Source organism: Podarcis vaucheri (genome assembly GCF_965113315.1).
Source record: "Podarcis vaucheri genome assembly, chromosome: 7".
Taxonomy (NCBI): Eukaryota; Metazoa; Chordata; class Lepidosauria; order Squamata; family Lacertidae; genus Podarcis; species Podarcis vaucheri.
Window position 1 is genome coordinate 49,644,868 of NC_138765.1, and position 21,204 is coordinate 49,666,071.

Here is a 21,204-nt window from a genome sequence, read left to right on the forward strand (position 1 = left end):
AACACTCACTGGAAGTGCCCCTGAAGCTTAACTTTCAATACTGAGGTTTAGGATCAAGGTGTCAGAATGTAAATTGTTCATTTTACTTGCTAGCCTGTGCCATTATTTTTTTTAAAAAAAATTGTTTGTGTTCCCTCCCCATCAGTAACATTTACCATAAGTTTCATGCCCTACTATTGAGCTTCAAGAGGCATGGAGTGGTGCAGTTTTAGAATCCAGACACAGCTCTGGATCTAAGCCTGTAAAATCAACACCTGTTTTCCAGTATTTTAAAACCACAAAGTCACCCCACATATTTTTTTCAGGAAGGGGGTCACTTCAGAGGTGTGTTTTAAATATGGGAATTATTTCACCTCAGGTCAGACTTCCAGGTCTACTAGTTGGTGAGGAAGTAATTAATGTGCCATCCAGCCGTATTGGTTTGTCCATGAAAATTAAGGTGTACAAGTAATGCATGCACATGCACAAAGGTGCCTAATTCACATGAACAAAGATCACACATGAAAATGCCTCCACTGAAAAGCAGGGTGAGGCAATCCACAAGCTTTGATCTTTATTGGGTTGTTTTCACACATTTATTTTAAACTCCAAGTGATAAAAATCCATATGTGAACACAAAGGAGCCACCTCTGCAACAGTGATAAGTTCAATTCACACAAAGCACTGGAACTGCAAGCAGATGGTAAATATTAAAATCTCATAGAAACCTGCTCACCAAATAAAACATTTCATTTTACCTACTTAGTATGCCTTTTGCTTTAACAGAGCCAATACTATTAGCTATAGTCGACATGTCCAGCATGCCACAGCACCAAATCACTGTTTGGCTTACATGCATGAGCCCCTTCCTAGAATGCTGTTTCAAAATTGACATTAAACCCATGGAAGGGATTATCCCAAATCATATACTGTACTTCCTTGTTTTTGCCTGCCTGTAAATTGGGTAGTGAATAATATGTACTCTTACATCACACTAGATCAGGCTTCCTCAACCTCGGCCCTCCAGATGTTTTTGGCCTACAACTACCATGATCCCTAGCTAGCAGGACCAGCGGTCAGGGATGCTGGGAATTGTAGTCGCAAAACATCTGGAGGGCCGAAGTTGAGGAAGCCTGCACTAGAACTAAAATCTGTGTCAATTGATTTGTAATTATTTTAAACTAGAACTAAAATCTGTGTCAATTGATTTGTAATTATTTTAAACTAGAACTAAAATCTGTGTCAATTGATTTGTAATTATTTTAAACTTGCCTTTGATCCCATGGAGCCTCAGGACAGTTTAGAACAATCTTAAACTAGGGCAACTCCTCTTGTACAAAGTAACATCAATGTACCTGCCAAGTATGATTCCCCACCACCAATAAATCCAATTCTTAAGCAGTCTCCTCTAATTCACTGGAACTAATGCTAACATGATCACATATGTTTGTACAAACCATCTTCAAGTCCAAGTCTTTCAACTAATCCCATAAAAACATATTTAATCCTTTCCCCAGCAACATTACAGATACTAACAACTGAACTATTACTATCAGTAAAGGAGCAGAAGCAGTCAAACAAATATATTGGGAAGACCAAGAACAGCAGTTTCTAAAATCGCTATTACTACACATTCTCTTCCAGAATGCTTTAAATCTTGTTCATAGTTTAATATATTAATAATATTCAAAGGTGCATTGTGTGTTAGTGTATTCATTGGTTTTTTAAAAATCCTCTTTCTGAACAAAAGCAGCTTATGTTGAAAACAACACTCCATATTATTTGCTGTACATTTGCTTCAAAGAGGTATTTATTTAACACATAGGATAAGAAACACTTTTCGGAGTGATATGAGCAGGCTAATAGCAATGGTCTGTATTGGGTCCCACTCCCAATAGCACAGAAGAAAAATGCTGCATACATCTAAAATAATACGATGCTGATAGTGATGACAGTCAACCTATTCCAGTGCCTCTTATTAAAATACAAGATAAAAATATTTATTACAGTTCAAAAGAACATTTAATAATCGGGAAAAATTACAAAGAAGGGAACTTGGCAGCAAATATAGCAGCAATCATTTACAGAACAAACTGCAAATTAAATGCAACCACAGTTTTAAACAATGTACTGTGCTTAGCCTATAACTTGAATGTTGCAGATGTCTGTGACATGCCATTGTAAATGTAGGTGTTATTAAAAATGACAAATTGTTTTGTAATTATTTTCACAGCCTCTTGAGCAGCAGCTCCTGTAAAACAGCAGGGGAATTGGAAGAGGAAGGAACAAAGTTAGAACTTCATAACTCAATTGATGCAATACAAAATTGTTTTTCTTCAACTGCTACTTTATGCCAGTGAATTGAAAATAGAGCATAACAATTCCCATAACCAACTTCACTCAGTGGTAGAGAGCACACAACTTATTAATTTTAGGACATTTTTATACTGCTTTATAGATAGACTCTTCAAAGCAGCATATAGCAAAATCCATGAACCTTGTTAAATAATATCTGTAGTTACATTAAAGCAGAGTCTACAACATGTTTCTTACCTTTAACAATGTGTACACATTGGAAATATTTCAGTTTTGGAAATGATATAGATTGTTTTTATCATGACTGAGTCAAATACACTACTATCTCATATCTTGAATTCTACATAGCATGTATTCCAAATACTATATATTCCAGAGACATTTTAATTTTGACAAGTAGGTTTAAAAACAATTCAAAATGAACACTTCATTGTGCACCTTCCATCTCTACAAATCTATGATTCTATTATTCTTACATCATTTTTAAAACTAGTGTTAAAAAAGAGCATATAAAGCTGTAATATTTTTTCACGTGCTAATAAGTGTACAGCTACAGAAGAACTGGTTAAAATTATAGTATTTCTTACCTCCCAAAAATGCTGCAATCATATGTGGCTCAGCAGCTCCATAGCGACAACTACACAGGAAAAACAACATTGTAAAATTTGTAATACCAAAACAAAATCCAGGAAAACTTTATTTTTATTTTATATAGTACTTACAATTCATGAACGTAATCATCCTTCACTGTTACAGGTAATCCATATTCCTGAAGAAAACTGTTGAGGCAAGATTTCAGTTTTCCAATGTCGTCTTCCACTTGATAATTATAAACACCTGGAAATGATTTTTTAAAATTGTACATAGATATAATTTTTGTAAGAGAAGATTTTTTAAAAAAAATCAAATGATTTAATAAATCTCTGCAATCTAATTTGTAAAATATATAGAGGCGTAATAATGGTATATGCCTCAACCACACAATTAATCTATATATTTATGAACACAGAATATTATTAAGGTTATACCCTAGGGCCACTTAAGGAAATTTTCAATTTATTCAATTTATCCATTGTACTAAACACATATTTTGCTAACAGTGTTGCAAACTGGGCAATATTAAAATCAAATTTACCTGGATATCTCCCATGGTGTTTAAAGAATCTATCCACAGCTCGTAACATTAAGTACAGCACCATCTCACTATCAGGGTTATCCATATGGGAAACTTTAAGGGGAAAATAGTGTTAATTGTGTACCAATAAGCTGAAGAAAAGTGTTGCATTGCTTTTATAAAAATCCTAAAATCACCTGAACTGAAATTCATTTTCACAAGAAATTGGTTACACAAACATCTCTGTATGGTTTGTGAATTACAGTCAACAGACATAAATGTGTTTGACCAACACTGGCCTTTGGGGACCCAAATGCTGTGATAGGTACTGCCTACTCGCTAAGATCTATGCTCTGGGATAAGTGCTCAAGAGGGTGGTTGCCACCGAACCTCAGCTCTTGGATGAAGATGATTATCTAGACCCATTCTTGGGTTCCAGCCCAGTTTCAGAACCAAAATGGTCTTGGGTCTCTTTAGATGGATGACCTCTGTTAGGAGAAAAGGAGGAATGAAACTCAGTAACATCCCTTGGATTGCTCAGCAGTTTTTGATATAATTAACCATGGTATTTTGCTAGAACAGCTCTGTGGCTTGGGTGTCAGAAGACACAGTGGTTCCACTCCAACCTGCAGGGTGGATTTCAGGCTGGTAGTCTTGAGGGAGAACAGCTGGGTCTCTGTGAGATTTCCCAACATACAGTCATGTCTCCCATGCTATGTAACATCTGTATGAAACTGGTGAGGCCATCAGGGATTTGAGGGCAGGGTCCTAGCAATACACCGATGACACCCTGCTTTGTTCTCCTTGGCATCTGACTCAGGTGTAGTCTACAAGTTCTTGATTGGGCTTGGATATAATGGTGGGCTGAATAAGCTGAGACTGAACTCCAACAAGATGGAGTGCTTGTTACAGCTTTGGCTGATTTGTCGGCTACAGTCATTCCTACAGTCATGGCATGGATAGCCATGCCACAGTGACTGGAAGCTTCCCAAAATAAAAAAATTCCTTCCAGTAGCACCTTAAAGACCAACTAAGTTAGTTCTTGGTATGAGCTTTCGTGTGCATGCACACTTCTTCAGATACACTGAAACAGAAGTTGCCAGATCCTTCTATATAGTGAGAAGGTGGGGAGGGGTATTACTCAGAAGGGTGGTAGGAATAGGAGATTGGCAGATAGCTGAGATGAGCCTGTTGACGACTCTGAGATGAGCTGAGATGAGCCTGTTGACGACTCTTAACGACTGTAATAGGTCTGTAATAGGTAAGACCTATTACAGTCGTTAAGAGTCGTCAACAGGCTCATCTCAGCTCATCTCAGAGTCGTCAACAGGCTCATCTCAGCTATCTGCCAATCTCCTATTCCCACCACCCTTCTGAGTAATACCCCTCCCCACCTTCTCACTATATAGAAGGATCTGGCAACTTCTGTTTCAGTGTATCTGAAGAAGTGTGCATGCACACGAAAGCTCATACCAAGAACTAACTTAGTTGGTCTTTAAGGTGCTACTGGAAGGAATTTTTTTATTTTGACTATGGCAGACCAACACGGCTACCTATCTGTAACTGGAAGCTTCCCAGATAGAGATAGATAAATGACTGTAATGTGCTCTGCATGGGGCTGCCCTTGGAGCTGGTCTGGAAGCTGCAGCTTATTCAGAATGCAGCCACCTTATTACTGAGTAGATTGGAATACCAGGATGATGTTAACACTAGTCCTGAAGGAACAACAATGGCTACCCATGTGCTACGAGGCAAGATGCTTGTATTAATTTATAAAGCCCTAAACAGCTTGAGAGCTAAATATGTATCTTCTCTCCTGCTGGTGAATTAAAATCAGGGTGGTGGGGAGCCCTGTTAATGTTTCCACTTAGGTAAGATATCTGCTATGCAGCAACCCATTTAACAGCCTCCACTGTAGAGCCCCAATTGTGGAATATTCTCCCTCTTAAAATTCATTATAAGCTGTTTTGTTTTCTGCTCTGCATGTATTTATATCACTATGTTGCTGTTACATTGTATTTTAGTTCTGTTGTGTTATATCTCACCCTGGGCTCATTGTGATAAGAGGGTTAAAATGTTTTAAAATAAACAAAGGGAAGGATTGATCATGTGACAAGCATTTGAGGTTTTTTCCCTTAGAATTTTCCCTACTAAGTTAGCATGAATGGTTCATGTATGATCTACAGATCTAACAAAATAATTTCTGAAATTTGTTTTCACCAAGAAATAGCAAAAGCAAGTTGCACTTTCACTCTCTTCATCACTGCTGTAACCATTAGCATATCCCATCTATAATAAGGCACAAAGATCAAAGCTACTTTGGGGTCACACATTTCCCCGTAACTAAGATCCCAATTCCATTTTCCATGTTACAGCAGAAACAAAGGAAACAACAGAATGACATAATCCCTTTCAGGTCATTATTTCCACATCACTGTCTGCAGATGAAAACACAGTAAAAGAAGACTGTAGATAATAAAGTCATGTTCTTACTGATCTCATCTTTGTTTGAAGTATTCAATCCATACTCTTCAGAAAGAGATCTACACCGCACTACTTGAAGAAATGCTGAATTAGTGCCTAAACAGAGTTGGGAAGGAAGATAAGAGAGAAAAATATGTGTAATGAAGGGATAGCATTTTTAAAAAACAAAAACAACTAGCCCTTGAAACCTAATCATTTAAACAAAAAAACAAAAAAGGATAAACCTGGCAATTATATAAAATTCACTGAGTTATTTTCTAGTGGCTTTGTAAGGATTTGAACCTCCTGGTCCACAGAAACGCTAATGTGAGATGCTTCAAACAAGGATAGATTTTCTCCAGCCACTAGAATGACACCAAAAACTCTGTAGAGACAGAAATGTTTATGCATATACAGTCATGTGAAAAAGAAAATACACCCTCTATGAATTCTGTTTTACATATCAGGACATAGTAACAATCATCTGCTCCTTAGCAGATCTTAAAATTAGGTAAATGGAACCTCAGATGAACAATAAATGACATGTGTCATGATTTATTTAACAAAAATAAAGCCAAAATGGAGAAGCCACATGTGAAAAACTAAGTACACAGTAACAAAGACAATGTAACACAGTATAAGCTGAGAGAAAACCATGAATACTTACAAAGTAGTTTCAGTTCTTTCTGAGAAATAGATTCTGGTGCCTATGAAATAAAGTGCCATGTTAACATGCCAATTCTCTTAACACAATTGTTTTTAAAATGTTCATTAGATGTTTGAAGTCACATTTATTTAAGTAGCATAATCTTATTAAGCAGCCACTTTCTCCTAATTCCGCATTGTCATAAGAATAAGTAGCAAATAAGACAAGAAAATTGAGGAATATTGCCCTGATTCAGTAACACTGATAGTGTTTAAGAAAGTGTATGCTCAATATAAATTTGCTGCTTTGGTGTAAACTGCTTTGTTGCATTATCTTTTTTAAAAATGGTATTATGTGGTAATGATTTTCTAGTGGTGAAATTTCTGCTGTTGCATGAGCTGCTCCAACGTCACAAAAGAAAAAAAAGGCCATAGGGAAAGAAAGACATTGATCTCTGTTCCCACTGGATGCCAGCAAGAGAAAAAAGGCGGGAAAGCATAGGGTGGGGGAAGAGTTTGGGTTTATTTATTTTTTAACTTTGAAGGGGGAAAGAAAAAATAGGCAGAATCAAAGAACTGGTAAGGTAAGAATAAAAAAACAAACGAAAGAGTGAGGAGCAGTTTAAACATATTCTGTCCCAAGGGAAGGAAGGAAAGGAACTGTAGTGGAGGCGAAGACTCAGGAACTAGCTGATGCTTTGGTACCATGTGACCCTGCCATAGGACAGTGAGTATGTTAGCCCACACTTTACTGGATGCCTCCATCACACAATTCCTATGAATTAGAATCTTCCATGAATTTTAACGGCTGTAACATTCATCCCGGTCACAATGAAACAAGGAAAGTCACATGAACAGTGGTGTCTTTTAGTTAAAGGCTCCATACCAACACAGGACGCGGGTGACGCTGTGGGTTAAACCACAGAGCCTAGGAGTTGCCGAGCAGAAGGTTGGTGGTTCGAATCCCTGCGACGGGGTGAGCTCCCATTGCTTGGTCCCTGCTCCTGCCAACCTAGCAGTTCAAAACCACGTCAAAGTGCAAGTAGATAAATAGGTACCACTCTGGCGGGAAGGTAAACGGCGTTTCTGTACACTGCTCTGGTTCATCAGAAGCGGCTTAGTCATGCTGGCCACATGACCCAGAAGCTGTACACCAGCTCCCTCGGCCAATAAAGTGAGATGAACACAGCAACCCAAGTCGGCCACGACTGGACCCAATGGTCAGGGGTCCCTTTACCGTTACCATCCCAACACAATATGTTAATTTATCATTTTTCAAAAAATCTACTCGCAATTATCAACAGTTCTGTTGCTCAAGTACAAATCTGTGAGTACAGATCATTAGCTCTTTGGATTGGGTCATTATATAGGAGCCACTTTCCATGTTAAGATAGAGAAGGGAGATTAAATAGAAGGAAGATTCAAAACATAACTTTCATTAGCTCACCTTGCCTAATGACTGGAGCAATTTGGCAGCATAGTTAGCCACAGCTTCGGCGTCTTTCTTAGCTTTGTCACGATATCTTTTTAAAAAGGGGCAAAAACGTAAAACTTCAGTAAGACCAATTCCAGAAATCAGTAGGCTTCATCTACAGTGGTGCCCCGCAAGACGAATGCCTCGCAAGACGGAAAACCCGCTAGACGAAAGGGTTTTCCGTTTTTAAGCTGCTTCGCAAGACGATTTTCCCTATGGGCTTGCTTTGCAAGACGAAAACGTCTTGCAAGTGTTCCGATTTTTTTCCGCTTTCCCCCCTTTTCTAAGCCGCTAAGCCACTAATAGCCTTTTAGCCGCTAATCCGCTAAGCCTTTAATAGCCGCTAAGCCTTTAATAGCCGCTAAACTGCTAATAGCGCTAATCCGCTAATAGGGTTACTTCACAAGACGAAAAAAACCCTAGACGAAGAGGCTCGTGGAACGGATTAATTTCGTCTTGCGAGGCACCACTGTACATCAATATTCATTCTCATGTTACAGGTTGTCAAAGACAAATGGAAAGACAGGGACAGTGCCAGCTTCCTAAGATCTATTTGTATCAAAATTGATACTCAGAAGGTCATTATTACTTTATATGTTTTTGTACCGAAACAGGACTCTCTGTACAAAACAGGCATGTGAGAAACGGCCACTGAAAACTATTAATATTGTCATCTGCTTGAATTCACTTATCAGGAAGATGAACACAGTTAAGGGAACAAATACCTTTATGGCTAAGTAGTTAGTGGAATGAGCAGCATTCTAAAGATTGTAGTCCCAGAACTTACTTCTGAGAACTGCCCTGTAAGTGAACTACAGGTAATGGTGCATTGGCAATTCGTTTGTGGCTGAAAAAAATGCTATGGGGGAAAATACACATTTGGTTCCCTTTTATTGAGCTCTGAAGGAAGAAATGCTAGAGATCATGGAACAACAAAAACCATTCAAATCTACATGTGCTGCTATACAGCTGCTATATATGGGTGACTGTCGTGTCACCCATGCTGATATTGCTAGTCCAATTGGATCACAGGCCCTAAGAAGGTGGCAGACTCTCCTTCCCTGGAGGTTTTTAAGCAGAGGTTGGATGGCCATCTGCCATGGATGCTTTAGTTGATATTCCTTCATTGCAGTGGGTTGAACTAGATGGCCCTTGGGATCCCTTCCAAGTCTACAAGTCTATGATTTGGGTGTGTGTTATCATTCAATATTTAATATAATATAAAGCAAAAAACAGACAATACTTACATATTTTGCAGCTTGATAAATTTACTAGAATCTGCTATCATATCTGGAATTGTGCCCCGGACAGGTAAATTTCCTCGACCCTCCTTTGCCACAAATTCCTTTACAGCTCGAACCAAGATCCAAAAGTGTGGACTCTTAAGGGTAAACAAAAATATCACACTAACTTTTTCTATTTAGATAAGCAGAATACAGTAGCAAGCTGTTTGTGTTTATTACCTGCTTTGAAAGAGTGATACAACGATCGTCACTGAAAATGTCTTCAATACAACCTGGTATCTAAAGGAGGGTGGGGGGAGAACAAATTTAAGAAAAATTTCCCACAAAGGATTCAGTAATAATGCGGCTAGCATACTGTGGAGGAATCTTATTTTACCTTAGTAGCAACTACAGCTGTGTTCACGTTTTTAATAGCTTCTTCAAAGTTTTCTTCATCTTCTAGGCCTCCATTTTCATTTTTCAAGATTCCTAATAACAAGAGAAAAAGCAGGACTTTAAACACAGATGATCTTCATTATTCTTTAGCTCCTTAAAATTCAAGTGACTTTGTCAGGTTCTCTTAACAGTTGATACTTCGGGCATTTTTATGTAAATTGCCTTGAGGTAGTGGCTTATAAGATTAATACATTAATGATGGTGATGATAAAAAATAGTAATACCATTTATGCATATTTTACATGTATTCTTAAAGCACAACACAGCTCAAGATAAATCTGCAATGCTAAACCATTGTTTAGTTCTACATAGATGAACCTCCGAAGTGAAGCCCCTGCTCACACACCTCCCACACCCCCATACGGCTGGGAGGAAGATTTCTGCTTAGTTTTATAGTGCTGTGTACAATCTAGGGATCCTGATTTAAAACACACAAAAAATGGTTATTTAAACAGGACAGCTTTATAAGCTGTATTTTGAAGTTGGTTTCCTTTAGAAACTAAGCATTGCTAGCTTGAAATATGGGCCCCTGGCTTGCACGCAATGCTAAGCGAAGATTCTTTGAAAGTGAAACTAAACTCAGCAGCAGGATAATATAATAATAATAATAATTTATCATTTATACCCCGCCCACTTGGCTGAGTTTCCCCAGCCACTCTGGGCGGCTCCCAATCGAGTGTTAAAAACAATAGAGCATTAAATATTAAAAACTTTTAAATTAAATATTAAAATATTAAAAACAGGGCTGCCTTCAGAAATCTTTTAAAAATAGGATAGCTGCTTATTTCCTTGACATCTGATGGGAGGGCGTTCCACAGGACGGGTGCCACTACCAAGGATGAAAGGGGACAGAGTGTGTGAGAGCCTGATGCTTCACTCAGACTTGTGAAGGCTCATTCATATAGTGCTAAGTCCTGGGTTAACTCATGAGCACCCCAACCCGCTTGATGCTACAATTTTCATGATCCCTGACGCCAGAGTGGCTATGTTGGCTGGGGCTGATGAGACTTGAAGTCTAAGAACATCTAGATTAGCCCCCCCCCCGGCCCATATTAATATATAAAAATGTACAGTGGTGCCTCGCAAGACGAAAATAATCCGTTCCGCCAGTCTCTTCGTCTAGCGGTTTTTTCGTCTTGCGAAGCAACCCTATTAGCGGATTAGCGCTATTAGCGCTATTAGCGGTTTAGCGGCTATTAAAGGCTTAGCGGCTTAGCGGCTAAAAGGCTATTAGTGGCTTAGCGGCTTAGAAAAAGGGGGGGAAGCGAAAAAAATCGCAAGACTCGCAAGACGAAAACGTCTTGCGAAGCAAGCCCATAGGGAAATTAGTCTTGCGAAGCGCATCAAAAAACGGAAAACCCTTTCATCTAGCAGGTTTTTCGTCTTGCGAGGCATTCATCTTGCGGGGCACCACTGTATTTTAAAATCCTGCACCTTTGATATATTGCTAATAAGCTCTTGCTTGACATTACCTTGCCTAATCATCTCTCGGAAGGCTTCCTTTTCTTTGTAGTTCTTAGGCATCTGTCCACTGTTCTAAATAGAAAAGTTACATATGTGAACTATGTTAAAACATAGAGTGGCCAACCAGCAATGGAGTATTGAGTATGCATCTGTGTTCCAGCAAATAGCAGAAATTGTTCTTTGGGGCACTATTTTCCATATTTCTAACCATGTGTGACCAGGGGTAAGCTATCCAGGCATTTATTCTCTTTTTAATTTCTATAAAGAGAAATCTTTACTTGTTTTAACATTTACATTAAAAGCAATCATCAATATTTAACAAAAACAGCAGCAGGATCTCATGCTTAATCAAAGACGATAAATCAAGGCAAGTGCCTGATACAGTTGTGTACTGGTGCAGCACCCAGGTACGGAATCATACAAGGTTCAATTGAGCCCTATGCCCTCCCCACTCCCCAGAATACAGGCCAACCTGGAACACAAATAAGGCAGAAAATGGGGTCTGAATGGGAAGCGCATACAGACCTTCAATTGCCTGAAACAACTGCCTGCCCATGAACTTACATGCTGAAATTGGTGGGTGAGGGATAAAAGAGAAGACAAGGGAATAGAGTATTACTGAATCCTGGGGGGATTCCCATGCAGGTACTTTGCCTATATGCAATCAGATTTTAAAAAATATTTTTGTTCCAAATAAATATATCTGGAGAGCATTCGACTGGTTTGTTTTTTAGCTGCATATCTACACACAATCTGCTGTTTAAATTGAGTTGGTCAGTAGGATTTAAGCAGCCAGCTGCAGACTGCAGCCTCTGTCCTAAAACATATAATAATAGCACTTAAGCTTCTTAGAGAAGCTTAATTTCCATAGTGCTGAAAAGAAAGAGCCAATATGTTAGAATATTACCATGGTGTCTACATACTTCATTATGCCATTTTTCTAGATACTTGGATATGATCACAATCCATGGAATGTGGCTGTGTTCCTGCAAATGCAAAATTATACTTGTTTTAAACAGATGAATACAGCAGCCCTGAAGCATGGAAGCTGTTGAACTAAGTACAGGTTCAAGGCACCACAAAAATTCAGCATCCAACAAAAACCGATAAATTAACTGAACTGCTTTCAATAAACAGGTGTCATTAACATACTTGCAGCATCATTCTTCCAATTTGTGCAACAGATCTGTAGAACCCACACAACTTCCTCAGCTTTATGAGTTTGCATGTGACTCTGCAAGTTGCCCATTAGTGAAGACACAGAATTTTCTTCTGGTTTAAAATCCCAACAGCATTCAGGTGTGGCCATAAAGCCTTAAATAATATGATTTAGTTATTTTGAGCTATTCAATGCTTCTCGGGCTAGTTGCTGTGGTTTTACAATAAGCTTATGTTGGAAGTGTATGGAGAAGCAAACCTGTAATGAAAGATCTGGTTCAAAAAGTATGCTTAGCAATTTTTTCTTCAAACAGGCCTCACACTGCTTATCTCATGGAATTCTACTGCAGCATTAAATTCTTCAAAATAAAACCAGAACCTAGAATAGGTGAATTCACTGAAAGTCTCAAACTCAAAGCACTATATTTAAAAAGAGTCTTTCGTAGGCATTAGTTACAGCCTGTAAGCCACTTCTCTTAAAATGATTGTGTGGATTGTCTCTAAAGCCTGCACCCATATTGCTAGAGCTTATACTAACCTTTTTCTCCATATGATCCAAATCATAAGACTGAATGTGCTCCTTCAGTTCTGGAAAAGGATTGTCCAGTCTCAAATCATCCAATGCATTGTCTGGGTGAGATTCCACAACTATCAAAATATTGAAGGAGATTTTGATTTGAAAGAAAAGTTGATGATAACATATTCAACTTTACATGATATTTATCAACATGGTCCATCTAGCTCAGTGTTATCTACACTGATAGGCAATGTTTTCTAGGATTTCAGAGAGGGTTTTCTTCCAGACCTACCTGTAAATGCCAGAGATTGAATCTAGAACCTTCTACATACAATGTGGATGCTACCACTGAGTAATGCCCCTTCCCCTTCTGGAAAAACCTACTATTTGCTGGAGAAATGGCATACAATAAAAAGTAGAGGTAGATCTACAGCTTGGGACTGGATTTTACATCTAATTTTGCTACCAACAAGATGAACTACATTTCTAGATTATTTTTTAGTATGTTCACTCACTATGAAACACACTGCAGTGTCTCAAAAAAATTGTCATGTTACGATTCAATAATAATAACATTTTAAAAGATGGGCATGTATAAGCTATAAGGCAGAAGTGGCCAACATGGTATCTTTCTGATGCTGTTGGACTACAACTCCCATCATCCCTGCCCACTGCCCACACTGGCTTGGCCAATACAAGCTGGAAACCAACAATAATTGTAAGGCACCATAGGAGAAGCTCTTAATTATTAAATGAATCTCTTACCTGGGTGTTCTTTAATAATGATTCTCATATATCCTATTAATCCGTAAGTCCTACAAACTAATAGCGGAATGTTATAATTCCAAAGGACTTCGGCAAGCCTGAGTAATGTACTGAAAAATATTAAGATATGGAGTCAGATCAAGAGAACAAAGAGAGAGAGAGAGAGAGAGAGACTGCTCTATTGCAAAAAAGAAATCTTTTTTTCTTTAATAGCAGTCCACAGCCTGTATTTCTGTTGAACATAAAGTTAAGCAATCACAAAAGTTATTTTAACCAGCACCTCAAGATATAGTGTATCTTAAATAATTCAAATTTATTGTTTTCAGTATATTATGACAAAATAGCGAGCAATGTAGCAACTTTTTCTGAATCTTTATCAACTTTTTCTGAATCTTTATCAGAGTATAGAGATGACTGAACTCCTTTCATTATCAAGATGCAGGCCACAAATTAAGTAGAGAATTCCTTTATAAGGAATGGTAGGTTAACAAGTTGATTACCACAGCAGATCTCCTTAGGGCCAAACAAAGCATTTAGAAACAAATGCAGCACTGGGAAATCAGACTGTTGTTTCTTTACTACAAAGCTAAGGGCAGAAATAATTTATGCACGTTCCCTTTGCAACCCCCACTTCGTTCCCAGACACGCATTTTCTGAGTCGGGTATGGACAAAACATCTAGGGAGAAAAGTTGCAAGGACACAATTTCCACACCTACCCCTTTACAATACCTAAGGAACTCAGGTTTCTAGAACATCTAGTTTCGCCCTTATCTAGTGAATTTCCCAGCCAAGTGTGTATTTTTTTGTTTCAGTGGAATGGCAATAGCTAGAGGAAAACACAACTTAACTAAATGGAATTGTGCTCAAACATAATGGAAATCACTTGGATGTAAGCATTAAAAACAAGGATGACACACTAGCTTTCTCACATAATTTACATATTCACTGGAAAAGCCTGAAGAATATTTGCATTTTACATGATAATGTTAATTTGATTCTTGCTTACCTCTCTGGGAGTTGAGTTGCAATCACTATATTAAACCGGCAGAAAAATGAAGGATCATTGTCCAGAAGTTTATCTGGACTCTTAAGAAAATGCATTAGACACATACATATTAGATCATAAAGCAATCACACATAGAAATATTAAACATTAGTTTCACTTATTGAGCTAAGTGCATGAATTGCAAACTTACTTTTAATATGCACATATATGTAGGACTACGGTTAACTTAACCCCACCTAAATTTAGAATTTTTCTAAATCCTATAGATATGAACAAATCAACCCCTGGAATTTTCTGTGCCTCACATTCAAGCATCAATAAGGCATCAACCACATAAACATAGCAGTTACCTCATTCACGCTGCACAGAACAGTGATTACTGTATGGCACAATTTGGCCAAGATTCACTGTCACATGTACACTCTTTAAAGCTGCATTAACAACTTTTGGACTAAATCTATGTTCTGCTATAATATCAATTCACACAACATGGACAGGATTTGCTATTTAAAGTGTGGCTGATGATGCCTTTTCACATCAGACCTTTCCACAGTGATGACAAAGGGTGCTGTGGAGGAGGCAGGATGCTACACAACTCAGTTGGCTTGGATGCCATTTCCCTTCACTTGTAATTCTCCAGTTGCATGCTATGGTTATAGGTGGCATGCACATGCAACCTTCTATTTTATACTTCTCCAATTGCCAGCACTCCATTATACACAAGGATGTTTGCTACAAACCTCTTCCACGAAATTTCCGGAGACATCATTATTCAATTCTTGTAATAGTTCTGTGGCACACTGAGCGCGATTCTGTTTAAAAATAACAATTGGAAATATTAGACTGTTATGACTACAATCCCATGCATGCTTGCAAACTTCTCTCACAAGCGTTTTCGGTGGGGATGCAGAGAGGGATGTTCCCTCTCCTTGTTGGCTCTCTCCTTGTCGTCCTTCTGTCAGTACGTGAAGACTTTCTTGTTCCAAAAGTTTTTTAGGAACTGACTGCTTTGAATGAAATGGCTGTGCTGTGCTGTTTTTATTGCAGTTATTTGTATATATATAGTTTTGATTCTCTATCAACATTTAATTGCTTTTAATGACTGTTTCCCCATTGCATATTTTTAGCTTTTCTTATTTTTACTTGTAAGCTGCATTGTGTCCCTGTCAGGGAAAAAGGTGCGTATTGATACTACTACTACTACTACTACTACTACTACTACTACTTCAGTGGAATTTACATTTAAATCAACATACGAAGAACTAGATCCAAGGGCAGCCCCACATAGAACACATTACAGTAACCCAGCCTCAAGGTTACCAACACATGGAGTGGTCAGGTTATGTATTGCTGATTAAAAGTGGTGATGAAAAGCTAAAGCACCACTTTAGCTAATGGGGCCTCCCGCTGCCGCCAGAGCACGATTTCTGTTCTCATCCTGAAGCAAAGTTCTTAACCCGAGGTACTATTTCTGGGTTAGCAGAGTCTGTAACCTGAAGCGTATGTAACATGAAGCGTATGTAACCCGAGGTACCGTTGTACAGCACATTTAATATTTTCTTACCTGGCCAATGCTGCTTCTTTGCAGGAAAAAACTAAAAAAAGCAGAAAAAGCAACCACACATTTTAGTGTTTTAACTTGATGAAACATTTCTGGAAATAAAAGATATCACTCTATGGAATGTACCCCAAGAAAACAGCCCAACCACATTTCCTCTCTCCAATAGGAATGTTCTTGCTGGAATTTATATTTTGGATTTCTGTAATTCAAATGATTACGGCCCTATCAACAACAGAACATTGAGACAGTGGAAAAATGCAGGAACAGGACCCAGTCAGTCCAAATGGGGCTTACTCTAAGCACCAATTCATTTATCAGTGCTTATAACAAGTCTCACTTGCCAAAGACCAACCAAGAGCACATTCCCAGTTGTTTCTGCATAGCCACATCTTTACTTGCCCTACACTCTACACCACTGTGCTCCTCAGAGCTCCACCAAATTCTTCCCATGCATTTTAAATGGTAATTTTGAAATAAATAGGCCTGGTACAGACAGAACATTGCCCAACCTTCCAATCATATAGTTTAGAGGTCAGCAGTGTCCCTATGGGTTTGCAAGTACCTCACCTCCCACACCTAATCACACTCCTTCATTTACAGAACTATGCACACATTACCTATTGCCAACATCTTCACCGGTGACTTGATTCCCATCAACAATTGTAAACGATCCAACACCTTGAAGAAACAAATAAACATGGTGCTTACACCAAATTACAACTTTTCTACTCAATGAAAGTTGCACATTTGTTTTTATTTATACCTGGCAGAACTAAGTTTTTGAGGATCTCAGTTCCTGTGGCTGTTGCATTTATCACACAAACGTGTGCAGATTCTAGAGCTTCTTGTCCGTGGTCACCCCATAATCTGCAACACAAAAACACAGACATCATCAGCATTCCTAATTCAAATTTTGAGAGAGGATACATACAAGAAACTGATGCACTGATGAAGGATGCTTCAGAACATCACTGTTAAGTGTTGCTTCTTTAGATAAGCCTGGAACTGAGTATCTTAAAAAAACAACAACTAACAGATGAAATGAGAAGTGGCTAGTCTTGAAAACAGAACAGGGCAGAAACTTTCGTATAGTAATTATAGTGTTAGACCAAGATTGGGGAACAAATAGCTATCCTGATGTTGTTGGATTCTCAATTCCCAGAAGCCCCAGCCAATATGGCCAATAATCAGGGATAATGGGATGTATTGGGGAGGACTACAGGTGTTAAGACTTTGACTATAAAGATCCAGGTTCAAAATCCCATAAAACTTACTAGGTGGTCTTGGACTATGCACCATCTCTCAGCCTCATCCACCTAATAGAAATACTATGATGATGTGGCCCTGAACTCCTCAGAGGAAGAGCACAATACAAATGTGTCAGAGTGAGAGAACAGTTGGCTAAAAGAAGAAGAAAGCTTGATTTCTAACAGACTCAAGTTAGAAAATATCTGTAATATCTGTATGGTTTTTGAGCACTTTAAGGAAGTTTGTAAGCACTATTTGTAATATTTATACAGTGCTTAAAGCTCCAAGGAACTCAGGCTGATGTGAACATAGGTCTTCCCCTTCCATCATCATAACAAGCCAGTGAAGCAGGGTACACAGAGAGCTTTAAATCTGCACACACAACAAAGTGCTCCTTTGGGTCAGAGGCTTTTTGACTGTCGCTGGGAGCAATATAAAAGATACACTAGAACTTGCTAGGGAAGAAGAGAAATCTGTTAAAAGTGAAGCGAGTGCCTGAAATGTATACCTGGCATAGGAAGGAGAGAGATCTCTGCTGGAGGTGGGGTGCACCTGTCCAGCGTAAGAAGCCCCCGATCACCCACTGAGCTCCATGGCCAATAGGAGATTTGAACCTGGGTCTTCCCAGTCCTGAACAACCGCTGTAGCCACTAGACCCACACTGCCTTTGTAAAAGTTTGTTAAGGGAGCTCTTCGCTTTTGTTTTTAAGCCCTAGGCTTAGCCAACAGAGGGAGGCCTTGGGCGGGAGGAGATGGAGGGCGTCCCGGCTCCGGTGCCGCCGAAGAAAGTCCCCTGAGCGGCGACTGGACCATCCTGGGGGCGCCCCTAGGAATCAGCCAAGGAAGGATCCTGCCCTGGCAGAGCCTCTCCAAGCCCCCCTGCCCAACCCGCCTCCCTACAAGTGGCAACGCGAGGCCGTCCGTTCCCCCTGCGCCGCGCCCAACTAGCCCTCGTTCTCCTCCTCCTCGCCCTCCAGGCCCACCTGAGCTGCCGGTCGTAGCGCTGCTCCTTCAGGCTGACTCTGCCCTGCTGCTGCACCGTCGCCGCCATGACGCCCCTTCGCCGAACCGAGGACGGTCCTCTCCGCCGCACTTCCCCAAGCCTTCCTAAAGGGGCGCAAGAATGCTCAGCGTCCGCCAACGCGCTTGCGCGAGCCGGCAAGCTCCGCCGGCAATTCGCTGCTTTTGCTTGACGGGCAGGGTCGCTCGTCCCGCCTCCTCCCGCGGCGCGGCGCTTTGCTGGATGGGAAGTTGGCCGCTGGTGCATCCGTTGCTGTTTACTGTGGGATCGGCGTGGCTTATGCGCGTAGGTTCCCGCACACCTTCCTTGGCATCCTCCTCCCAAATAAATGCGGCATCGTGGATTTGCCAGTAATATGCGATTGAATCCCCCTGGAGAACAGCGGCAGCCTAGGAGCGCCCGTCTGATAAGGAAAGTGGCGAGGATGAGGAAATGCACCGGAGAATGAGAGAATATTTGCTTTTATGCAGGGCGCTTCTCGTTGGACCATGCCGTCAGTGTAGATAATACAGACCAACGGTCTGACTCGTATAGGGCAGCTTCCTATGCTCCTCTGTGCAAGGTTCACATCAAGCGCCATCCCGTGTTTTATTATGTATTTCGTGCTCTCATTTTGTATTTTTAGGTGGTGAACCGCCCTGTGATCTTCGGGTGAAAGGCGGAATACAAATTTAATAAATACTAATAATTTCCTGGTGCACATCTCCATCATTTATTGCAGAAAAGATTGGTTGGGAGAGAGCAGGTATGTTGCACAAGAACTCCCAATTGTACAACTTGAGTTTGCTGGCATGTGACTAAATCCCACCTGAAAGTAGCAACAACCTGGGAACACCCAAAATTCAGTTGGGTTACTCCTAGTGCTAAATAGGTGCGAATGGTATGCTCACCTTACAGAGCAGTCCTATGTAAACCTGTTCAGAAGTTATGAGCTCCGTGGAAATTCCCCTCTGCAACTTTAATGTTATAATGGAGAGATGATTTACTGCAAGTGAATGTTTCCTGTTTCCCAGCTTTCTTATCTCACATTATGCTTTTTTCTGGCTTTGTATTTGCTGTGTCAATACTGTACATTCTTCCCCATTCTGGGATTGTAGCAACAGTTAAGTATTTGGCATTCTGCTTATTGAAATAAAATGGCAACATTTTAAGATTTATTGTCTTCTGTCACAACCCTATTGTATATAGTCTGGAAATGGATCACTATTTCATAATTCATATCAAAAGAACACTGGTATGGAAAGCATATAGGTTAAAAATATTGGACATAATCCCATTTAATGCAGTGGCTGAATTTTTTGTTGCAAATATCTCTCTCCAAGCACACACTTTTTCATATACAGTGGTGCCCCACAAAACGAATGCCTCGCAAGACGGAAAACCCGCTAGACGAAAGGGTTTTCCGTTTTGGAGGTGCTTCGCAAAACGAATTTCCTATGGGCTTGCTTCGCAAGACGAAAATGTCTTGCGAGTTCCTGCCGGGTTTTTTTCTTCCCCCCCTTTTTCCCAAGCCACTAAGCCGCTTAACAGCTGATCCGCTAAGCCGCTTAACAGCTGATCCGCTAAGCCGCTTATCAGCTGATCCGCTAATAGCGCTAAGCCGCTAATGGGCTTGCTTCGCAAGAGGAAAAAAACGCTAGACGAAGAGACTCGCGGAACGGATTCTTTTCGTCTTGTGAGGCACCACTGTACATGTATTTGTATTCCCCCTCCAACTCTGTGTGGCTTTTTGTTTATTACAATGCAATCCTGTATATGTCTATTCATCAGTAAGTCCCACTAAATTCAGCTGGATTTACTCCCAGTTAAATGGGCATAGAATTACAGCCTTCCTTTTTTAAAAAGTGCATTCTCATTCTGCAACATACATTTAAAGTTGCAGTCCTATTCTATTTATCTTCATGCTGAATGCAGTGGCACTTATTTTGGAGTCAACAATCACTTAATTTTTATTAAAGAAAAATATAACTGAATAGAAGCTAATCTCTAGATCTCATTTGTCCACCTTTTGAATGGTTTTTTACATATGCTTTCAGATATATAACTTAACAACAGAGAATTTGATTGGCCTCCTTTACGTTAGTGCATAACATCAATTGCAGCTACGGTTCTCCTTACAGCTCTTGAGAATGTCAGTAATTCTATTGTAACCTAAGGGGAGATACGCTGTACCAGGATAAGATACTATTTCAGAAATGCGAGTGGGGAGAATTCTTGAGTAGAGAATATTTAGCACAACCAGTGGGTGTTCTGTTCAAGACTCACTAAAACAAATGGAGGCTGGCTGTGTAAGACAACTACCGTTATTGGGAAGTAAAAATATATTCTTTTAAAAGTGGTTCTGGAGCAATTATTTGACAGATTAATAGGGAGCATAATCCAATGAGATACTGTTCTACACAAGCAACATTGAAATGCATGGTATTCCAGCCCCTTGATCATTTTAGTAGCAATTTTCTGCACTTTTCCCAGCTCTACAATGCCCTTTTTGAGATGCAGTGTCCAGGATTGTACACAGTATTCAGATATGGGGTTAATTGAGCTAGTTTGATGGGGCATAGTGCTAGCACTTCTGCCCTTCTTTCCAATGCTCCTTTTACACTGCAGTACCGCAGGTGGCGCTGTGGGTTAAACCCGCGACAGGGTGAGCTCCCGTTGCTCGGTCCCTGCTCCTGCCCACCTAGCAGTTTGAAAGCACGTCAAAGTGCAAGTAGATAAATAGGTACCGCTCCGGTGGGAAGGTAAACGGTGTTTCCGTGTGCTGTTCTGGTTCGCCAGAAGTGGCTTAGTCAT

At 39.9% G+C, this 21,204-nt stretch overlaps 1 protein-coding gene and 1 long non-coding RNA gene across 2 annotated transcripts; one reads left to right on the forward strand and one right to left on the reverse strand.

Moving 5' to 3' along the window:
* Positions 1-1,771: 1,771 nt before the first annotated feature.
* NAE1 (NEDD8 activating enzyme E1 subunit 1) lies at positions 1,772-18,905 on the reverse strand. Its single transcript, XM_082232335.1, has 20 exons — positions 18,374-18,905; positions 16,906-17,009; positions 16,760-16,820; positions 16,146-16,176; positions 15,322-15,393; positions 14,582-14,661; positions 13,575-13,684; positions 12,831-12,940; positions 12,058-12,120; positions 11,143-11,206; positions 9,612-9,703; positions 9,455-9,514; positions 9,239-9,372; positions 7,965-8,040; positions 6,540-6,579; positions 5,903-5,989; positions 3,431-3,523; positions 3,018-3,132; positions 2,883-2,932; positions 1,772-2,230 (listed from the first exon to the last, which is right to left on the reverse strand). The coding sequence occupies exons 1-20, from the start codon at positions 18,655-18,657 to the stop codon at positions 2,121-2,123; spliced, it is 1,836 nt and encodes a 611-aa protein (XP_082088461.1). The 5' UTR covers positions 18,658-18,905; the 3' UTR covers positions 1,772-2,120.
* LOC309537526 lies at positions 18,620-19,566 on the forward strand. The gene is made up of 2 exons (XR_014221956.1): positions 18,620-18,696; positions 19,037-19,566. It is a non-coding gene; the product is annotated as an uncharacterized lncRNA (long non-coding RNA).
* The last annotated feature ends 1,638 nt before the right edge of the window (positions 19,567-21,204 follow it).